At 39.6% G+C, this 10,157-nt stretch overlaps 1 protein-coding gene across 1 annotated transcript in view; it reads left to right on the top strand.

Moving 5' to 3' along the window:
• The window catches only part of LOC107662107 (prolactin receptor-like), a 26,866-nt gene that overhangs the window by 9,465 nt on the left and 7,244 nt on the right, over nucleotides 1-10,157 (top strand). Inside the window, exon 2 of the mRNA XM_016451990.1 lies at nucleotides 5,609-5,706. Coding sequence (XP_016307476.1) covers nucleotides 5,616-5,706 — 91 coding nt within the window. The 5' untranslated portion in view covers nucleotides 5,609-5,615. The remainder of the gene's footprint in view (nucleotides 1-5,608; nucleotides 5,707-10,157) is intronic.

Below are 10,157 nucleotides of genomic sequence, written 5' to 3'. Positions count from 1 at the left end.
CTCCACCTACTTGCTGACCTGCCCACTGACAGACTCCACCCACTCTCTAACCTCCCCACTGACTGACTCCACCCACTCTCTAACCTGCCCACTGACTGACTCCACCCACTCTCTAACCTGCCCACTGACTGACTCCACCTACTTGCTGACCTGCCCACTGACTGACTCCGCCCAGTTGCTGCTCCGATATTCTCCCTCCAGTACTGCTAATAATATATCGCTTCTGTTTACAGTCTGCGTGAACAGCATCTATCTCTGTTTGCAGATGCTACAGCACGTGTTGCTGTTTGTGTTTGCTGTAAACACTATTTAGCACTATTTACACCTTTCCTGTGCTCAGTGTAATTAGCCACTGGCATAGTTTAAAGAAGGTGATTCAGCTCAGATGTCTAACCGCAGTGCAAACGTCTGAAAAGAAACCATCGTCTGTGTGTGAGACATGTTTGTTTTTTGTCATTATGACCCTCAGCAGACAAAAGCAGCTTATTTAGCAGCTAATTAATGGAGTGTGTCATCGCTCGACTCTAGACGTCCATCTGGCCGTTGGCTGAAGTGACCTGATAAAGGTGGTCAGTGAGTGTGTGCAGCCCGATCTGGACATCAGATTAGTGCCAGAACCCGCAGAACAATCATCCGCCATCTGCATTCCCAAGATGGGAATATAAATATAGATGGGACAAGATGGGATGGAAACAAATAATTAATGCAGAATGCATCATTAAAAATACAGGTAAAACACCTGTGAAAATCAATATTTAAAAAATCCTTCATGTTTACAAAGGTATATTCAGCCGTATTTCTACAGATTGTTCTTGGAATGCACTGAAATCTCTTTGATTTGTGAGTTTATTATTTGAAATATAAATTTCACGTCATTAATGGCATTCATTGATTATCAGCCCATGCTGATGGAGTGGTTGAGTTAGTAGTGTCCCTGGATTGATGGGAGAATAAAGATTATCCATCATGTCGGTGTAATCCGGTGACAATAGTGCCGGCCGGTAAATCTCTGGTCATTCTTGCTGTTCTTTTTAAGCTCTTAAACTCCTCCAGATATTGGACAAGCTTTAGTCCGAATGCATGCAGGAGCTTCAGTGCGGGAGCTTCAGAAAAGGCGTTTTTTCACTTCCGAAGCTCTTTGTGTTTGTGTGTTTGGGATGATTGAGCAGGTCTGAGTTCATACAGATAATGACTAGCATGCGCGGAGAGAGTGTTAGCAATCACATCATGCCCCAGCAGACGTCCACATACATGAACACGGATCACCGCTTCTTCCAGCACAATCACGGCTTTCATTACAGAGCTTTACTAATTAAAGACGCTTTTATAACACATGCATGTCGTCACTCTGCTTTTGTGTAACATTATTAGATCAAACTTTGGTCTTTCGAGGAAACGGTGCGGAGATTAATTATGCGATTACAGCCGCTGACTGAATATTGAATGCCCTGAACTTTCTTTCTCCGCTTTGACCATCTGTATTTCTGCAGTGAAGGAGATCTGATGGGATTGAAGGGATCTTTAATGTTAGCAGACAAATTACTCCCTTCAATTTACAATTACTGTATTTACAATACAGGTTGAGTCAAAGCAGCTTTACAGTATTAAACAGGACATTGTGATTAGCTATGTTTCCATCCAAAGTTACGAATTAAACTTGTGCGCAAAATTGGAATATTGCATAAAACATTTGCGAATAAAGCACTGTTTTCATCCAGTGCATTAAACTTCCTGATTATCTTGCGCTAAACATCAAGAAGAAAAATTTAATTTGCTGCAGTAGGACTGTACAATGTATAATAATTTGTGTATGCAATAAATTATGAGCTTCAGATCGCACAGACAAAACGCGGTCATGTTATCTTATTTTCGGAGTCTGCTGTTTAGGAACACAGTTCTGAGAGTTAATTATAATGAAGCACTTTGACGAGACTTTGCTCAAGCATTTCAGATGCTGTGCAATGAGATCGGTCCATTGGTTGGTCCAGTTATGTGCATTAAGGAATTTATTCGGTAAAAGTGTTTCTATCGTAGTTTATGCACGTTTTCTTACCGGATAAAACATGTATGCTACTTAGGTGAGCGCATACGTTTTTTTATGCACATTTTTTAAACTGATGTGCATCTTGGCATTTATTTATGCGATATGCACATAAAAAAAGGTGGATGGAAACATAGCTATTGATTGATCATGTTTGTCTTCACAATTCTTCATCATAACGTCATAACTCGATTCACCTCTGTTGTCATCTCTGTGTTATTTGTTCATGTTAAAATCATGTTAAATGTTAAATCATATTTAAAAGATAGATCTTTCTCGGTTTGCCTTAAAGATTTGTGTCCTACATCAGCTAAATTACATAGTGGTGTGCCACAGGGGTCTATATTTGGGCCTATTTTATTTTCATTATATATGGGCCCCTTGGGCTCAATTTTTCATAAATATAATAATATGTATCATTTATATGCAGACGACACCCAGTTATATATTCCAATAGATCCAAATGGCTCTCAGTCCTTTAATGGACTTGCTCAGTGTTTAGATGAAATAAAAGGCTGGTTGGCAAGCAATTTTCTTCACCTTAATACTAATAGGACTGAGTGTGTTGTCTTTGGACCTTCTTCTGCTTCCAAGGAAATTTTAAGTAGGCTGGCCTCTATGAAGATAAGTGTTTCAGATCATGTCAAGAATTTGGGTGTTATAATGGATTCAGCTTTAGTTTTAGATAAACAGGTTACTAGTGTTGTGAAGGCTGCCTTTTACCAACTCAGAATTAATTCTAAACTGAAATCAGTTCTCTCTTTTAAGGACCTGGAGTCTATTATTCATGCCTTTGTATCATCACGCATCGATTACTGTAATTCTGTATATATAGGTATTTCACAGGGTCAATTATCTCATCTTCAATTAGTACATAATGCTGCTGCCAGAATTTTGACTCGCACAAAGAAGAGAGAGAATTACCCCAGTCTTGGTTTGCCTGTAAAATTGAATTGAAGGTGTTGTTGAGGGTTTTTAAAGCATTGCACGGCATTGCCCCAAAATATATCGTTGACCTTTTGATCCCTTATCAAAATACAAGAAACACGAGATCTTCGAATCAGATGATTCTTCATGTTCCTAAAACGAGATTAAAATCAAAGGGTGATAGGGCTTTCTCAGGGATTATGGAACCCTCTTCCAATGCATATTATGGAATCTTCCCCATCTGTCTAGATTGAAATCGTACCTTTTTAGTAGAGCTTTTAGAATTGATTAGAGGGATCAGGTTTTTGTTTGTGTGACTGTATGTAATGATGCTGGAAAGCACTTTGGTCAACGTCAGTTGTTTTAAATGTGCTATAGAAATAAAATGTATTGTATAATTGATTTAAGTATTGTATTTTATTGCATTATTGCATTGTTAACTAATGGTCAAATATTATATATATAGTTATTGTAGGCTGTGATGATTTCCTCCTCTTGTTTAAATGATGTGTATCAGTAAGGAATGTTTGTGTTCGTCGTCTCAAACCGACTGTGTTTAATGTGGTTCAGTGAGACTGCAGGCGACAGAAGGCCGAGTCCTGTGATCAGTCTCATGACTCTCACCATCAGAGGAGACGTGTGTGTGTGTGTGTCTATCTGCTTCATAAATTGACTCTTTATTCTTCATGACTTTAATGTCATTGACGTATGATCACGAGGACGTGACTGACGTCAATGAAAGCCTGCATGTTTGTGCACATCTGTTTTTTATTCAGATTTTGAGCGTTCATCATGCTCTTCCAAACCTGTCTGACTTTATAGATGTTCAGGATATTCCCAACAATGTCTTTGTTTGTGCACGCAGTCAAAGTCAGTGATGTTGTTTAGTTCCTAACGTTCTCCAGAACATCTTCAAGTCATGCAGGTTTGAAGGACATGAGGGCGAGTAAATGATGACAGAACTGTCATTTTTGGGTAAACAATCCCTTTATCATACATACAGTAACAAATGCTCTGTTGAGGATGATTGAATATTGAATTAGTGGAGTTCACAGATTTGATTTTACTGTTGTGTTAATTATGTTTTGTTATGTGAGATGGAATAAGAGGCCAGAGGGAATATTAATGCGCACAGCGTGCCCTTTTTAACCATTTTTTTAATATGCAATTGAAACATCATTGATAATGAAGTAAAGGCAGTTTGGGATGGCTGTGCAGTGCTGACTGTTTAGGTGTACCTGCTAAACGATTGTGTAAATGCATCATCAAATACTTTATTTTCAGCCGTGTGTGATTTCACATCCAGCAAACAGGCATTGACTGAATCTCATGAGGTTTCGCTGCCATTTAAAGACAAACATTGAGTCTGAATGGCGAAGGTTCCAGTATTTCCAGTTCCCATCAGCCCTTGTCAACAGATCATAGGCTTGCACATATACTGTACGTCTCTGAAGTTGTACGCGTGTAAAAAGAGCTGACATTTGAAACATCATCATCATGTTGTGCGTGTCACCGTCAGTCTAAATGTTACATGTATGTGTGCACGTCATGCGTGAGTGTAGATGAAGACAGAGATCTTCCTGTGTTTTGTTTCCACTTTGGATTGTAATGTAGAAACACGCACTCTCTGTAAAGCTTTATTGTGAAAAGTATATTAAAGCAATAAGCCCCAAGAAGCCGTGGTTTACAGTGAATTTATAACAGCTAAGGGGCGTTGTTAGGTATGACGCAAAGCAGAGTTATAGCTGTTATAAATTCACTGTAAACCGCGGCTACACGGGGCTTATTGCTTTTATAAACTGGTTATTCCATATACGTAGTAAGGTTTCACAAAATAAAACAGAGCAAATAAAGTGTAATGATATTAATAACAACAGTATTCTTCCACCAAACAATGTAGCTCCTCAGAAACAGTTGTGGTTGCAACAAAGTGGTTGCCGAGCAACACACAAACGTAAACAAAGGTGTATGTTACTTTGTAGAGTCATTTACAACAGCTTTGAACGCAGCTCAGCCAATCAGAATCAAGGACCGGAACTATCTGCTTTATAAATGGCCATTTTTAACCATGCTGTTTTTGTTTTGTTTTCTGTGTATGCAATGGTGGACAAAGAACACAATTCCATTATTTGAGTGAAAGTACAGATACTGCTGGTAAAATATTACTCCATTACAAGTCAAAGTTGTAAAGACAGATTTTTACTTAAGTAGCTAAAAGTACAGAAGTACTTGCGTTTAAAAGTACTTAAGTACCAAAAGTAAATTTATTTTTCTACGTAAACACACTGTTTTATTATTGTTGTATGAAATACTTGCAATACCTTGCGCCTCTGAAGCAACTTACAATGCATTACGCTACAGAATACACTGAGTAAAGAGCTTTTAGAATGCTAAAAACCTATAGAAAGGAAACAAGTGAGTTAACCAACACCCCTTCCCACAAAAGCAGCATGGTAATGATCTCACACATCTACATGCAGCAACTCATCCATATTTGAACCGAGTGTACAGTGAAATTGCTGTAAATACAGACTGATAAGAAAAAAAATCAAACCTGCTTTAAAACCCAGCAACGCAGCTGTAGCTGTAAGTAAATGTGAACTGAATAGTTGTAACCTGCAGTGTGTGTGTGTGTTGCAGACGCGTGATGCTGTGCTTTCTGCTCCTGACGCTCCTCTGGACGCTGGTCACTGCAGCGCTGCAGTCGTCCACAAACACTGCCGCAAGCCTGCAGGACGGTGAGTGAAGATCAGTACACTAAACACATGATCGAGATGATCAATACGGCAAAATATGAGTTATCTGAGGCGCACATCCTGCAAGAGCGAGTTCTTCTTTATGTTGTGCATCTCTTACATTATTAGTGAAGATACGAGTCAAGTCAAGTCACCATTATTTATATAGAGCTTTTTATAATGCAGATCGTGTCAAAGCAGCTCTACTGTATTAAACAGGGAAATAGTGTTCCGTTCTCTGGCCAGCAGTTTAATTCTAGATTGTAGGATACAGTCAAACCAACATTTATTCAGACACCTTCAACATTGCTCACATTGTCACAGTTTATTCACTATAGTTTAGAAAACGGTAATAAAATATGACAAGAACTCAGAGTGTCAGAACAAACGCATCTTGATAATGTCAGATAACTTTGATAGAAATGTATGTACTGGATTACAATCAACCAAAAATTCAGCTTTGGAGAGTACCAAGATGCATGTGCGCGCTTTCCCCAGAATATAATCAACGTAATCAGCATTGTTTGCGCTCAGAAGCAATAATTACTAATAAATGGCTAATATTCTAGTAATATGCATGCTAATAAGCAACTAGTTGAGAGACCCTAAAATAAAATGTGTTACCGGTCACAGTTTACTTTATTTTGACATAAATGAACTATAGTGTCTAGTAAAAAAATATCAAAAGTTATATGTGGTGTATGAATAATTTTTGGTTTGACTGTAAATATATAAACAGATGAATCAGAAACGGGCAGCTTATGCAACGACACGAGGGGGAAATCTAGTTCAAACAGATCTAATTAGTCTCCATAACACACGCATGTCTTTAGCAGCTGAGGAAATCCTGGATAATCAAAAATGAGCCCAATCTGTGCAGTCACATAAGAATTACCGCGGTATCAACCTGTGCACCAGTGTATTCACAGCAGCAGTCCTCCGGTGTGATTCAGTTGTAAATTTACCATCATTCCCACTGTTTCTGAGTCAGCGCCGCCGGATTCTGTTTTAACGAGACGCTTTATTCAGAAAATACAGTGAGTGAAGCAGCTTTGCAGCGTCACCGAGTCTCTGTGGATGAACTTTATTACTGCTCGCTATCATCAGCAGTGCTGTAAATCTGCTGTGTGATGGAGTAATCTATAAATCACAGTCTGATTACGTGTGTCATGTCAGCTGTTTGTTCAGATATGGTGTTGTGTGTTTTCACCAGCATTATGCTGATGTGAAGAACTCACTGTAGGCAGCAGCATATCTTAAACTAGATAAAAAAGTTTGTCAAGACAAACTTTAGGTTGGCTTGAGAAAGCCTAGCCTGAAAGTTTAAAGCAGTTCTAAAAGCCTGAAGTTTGAAAATGTAGATAGATTAGATAGATGTTGATAACATGATTCTAGCATGTTTAGCATGTTTTACTACTAGCATATTGCTGGCATGATTAGCAAGTTACTAGCATGACGCTAGCATGTTGCTAGCATGACTAACAAGTGACTAGCATGTCGCTAGCATGATTAGCATGCTACTAGCATGTTGCTAACATGATTAACAAGTGACTAGCATGTCACTAGCATGATTAGCATGTTACTAGCATGTTGCTAGCCTGTTTCTAGCATGGTTAGCATGCTGCTAGCATTTTGCTAGCATGCTTAGCAAGTGACTAGCATGTCGCTAGCATGATTAGCAAGTTACTACCATGTTGCTGGCATTTCACTAGCATGTTTCTAGCACGATTAGCATGTCACTAGCATGTTGTTGGTATGTTTCTAACATGATTAGCATGTCGCTAAGATAGATAGATAGATTAGAAATATTAGATAGAGTGGAAGCTTGATTGAGTCTCAAGGGATTCTGGGAGTTTAACTTTGAATTTTGACAGTTGGAGTTTGAATAGTCTTGGCTCATTTGAACATTCCATCATCATCATCATCATCATAATAATAATAATAAAAAGCCGTCGATCTTGAATTATACATTCTGATGCGCACGAGGCAGAAAAGCCCAAGTCGTGTTCCAGACGAGCGCCGATGGGAAGACGCTGTTAATTGGTTTAGACAGTTCCGATGGGTTAGTTAGAGATGAGTTCCTGAGGCAGCTGTTTGCTTTTCAGAGGAAAGCCTGGTTTTTCCAGTTTGGGATCGAGTGGAATGGTGAAGAAATGCAAACTGAATCTGAAAGCACGCATCAGAGTTGATTTAGATCATGTGATCCTCTGGAGCAGGGGCGTAGATTACGCAGGGGACGCGGGGGACGTGTCCCTTTCTGAGAGGTTGATTACATATGGTGGTCAGCGTTGCCCTGGGCAACCGGGTTTTGTTTTTTTGTCTTGTTTTCCAATACAAATATCTGCCAGTGGGCTCAGAAAAATCAACGTAATTAAAAGGGAAAACAAGTTTTCATTCCCCACTGACAGATATTGTTTCCCCAGTAAATGTGTCTTGATTTATGAATTAGACATTTGCACTGGAAAACAAGACAGAAGAAACACAGGAGGTACAGTAACAGTTATTTCCATATTTTAGTGTTTGTGAGCAGTGAAGGATCTGAGGACCCTCAAATGCAAACTGTGTGTGTTTTGCCTCAAGAGAGCAACCATACATTTTCCGTCCTTTTTTATATTCATTTATTCTTCGTACTGTTTTGTGTTCAATCTCTGGATGGACTCAATGTGCCATAAACCTGCTCCAGCGGGTGAGTTAAGGACTCCAGTTCTGTGCTTGTTTGCTTTACCTGAAACAACCTGTCAGCACACGGTGACGTCACACGTGAAAGATAAACCGGAGGAAAACTCGAAACCAGAGCGGATCGAGTCCCGGGAAATATGATGCTTCCAGCAATTTCATTGTCAGAGAGTCACAAATGAATGAAAACAGGTTTGTGGAGAATTACTAAAAAAATATTTGTAAAAATCTAAAGCTGTTAACTAATTGATTTAGATTGCATTTCAGAGCTAATGTGAAGTCAATCAGTGTCACAAGTCCATGCCGGAGAGAACGCACAGAATCAGCTCCTGAAATAATCTCAAACCAGATCCACGACAAACACGATCCTCCAGAGCAGGGGCGTAGCCATCATTTCAGAAGTGAGGGGGACAGAAATGTTATATATATATATATACATTTCTGTCCCCCTCACTTCTGAAATGATGGCTACGCCCCTGCTCTGGAGGATCGTGTTTGTCGTGGATCTGGTTTGAGATTATTTCAGGAGCTGATTCTGTGCGTTCTCTCCGGCATGGACTTGTGACACTGATTGACTTCACATTAGCTCTGAAATGCAATCTAAATCAATTAGTTAACAGCTTTAGATTTTTACAAATATTTTTGTAGTAATTCTCCACAAACCTGTTTTCATTCATTTGTGACTCTCTGACAATGAAATTGCTGGAAGCATCATATTTCCCGGGACTCGATCCGCTCTGGTTTCGAGTTTTCCTCCGGTTTATCTTTCACGTGTGACGTCACCGTGTGCTGACAGGTTGTTTCAGGTAAAGCAAACAAGCACAGAACTGGAGTCCTTAACTCACCCGCTGGAGCAGGTTTATGGCACATTGAGTCCATCCAGAGATTGAACACAAAACAGTACGAAGAATAAATGAATATAAAAAAGGACGGAAAATGTATGGTTGCTCTCTTGAGGCAAAACACACACAGTTTGCATTTGAGGGTCCTCAGATCCTTCACTGCTCACAAACACTAAAATATGGAAATAACTGTTACTGTACCTCCTGTGTTTCTTCTGTCTTGTTTTCCAGTGCAAATGTCTAATTCATAAATCAAGACACATTTACTGGGGAAACAATATCTGTCAGTGGGGAATGAAAACTTGTTTTCCCTTTTAATTACGTTGATTTTTCTGAGCCCACTGGCAGATATTTGTATTGGAAAACAAGACAAAAAAACAAAACCCGGTTGCCCAGGGCAACGCTGACCACCATATGTAATCAACCTCTCAGAAACATGAACTCCATAAACAGACTCAGTTTGCGTCTGAAGTGATGCCAGAATCGAGTCTTGGCACAAAGAGCATCAGTTATCAGAGTTTTGCTCAAACTTGTCTGTGATTTGAAGGCTGTGATGAAATGCAGTTCAGACGGAGATGTTGCTGGTGTTCTTCTACTGTTTGTGTGACATGATGGTCTCGTGAAATCTGTGAAATCGCAGGATGATTCATTACGTGTTTGCCATGTGAAAGGTCACGAGGTCGTCTCAGAGGAAGATGGGTCACCATGGAGACCGGAGGAGAGGAAGGGCTATCAAACATAAAGATGATGGACATGTGCTAGATCCTCTAGTGTGAGAGACCGCTGACCCGAGATCAGTGCTGCATGAGTAATCTGTGCAATCATGAGGCTCCATCACTGGAGATCCAGTCAATTCAGTTTACTCTGCTTCATAAAACTGTGTGTGAGAGAGTGTGTGTGTTTGAGTGTGTGTGTGTGTGTGTGTGTGTGTGTGTG

Source organism: Sinocyclocheilus anshuiensis, unplaced genomic scaffold (assembly GCF_001515605.1).
Source record: "Sinocyclocheilus anshuiensis isolate Anshui unplaced genomic scaffold, SAMN03320099.WGS_v1.1 scaffold1128, whole genome shotgun sequence".
NCBI classification, from domain to species: Eukaryota; Metazoa; Chordata; class Actinopteri; order Cypriniformes; family Cyprinidae; genus Sinocyclocheilus; species Sinocyclocheilus anshuiensis.
This window is presented reverse-complemented; position numbering and strand designations above follow the sequence as displayed.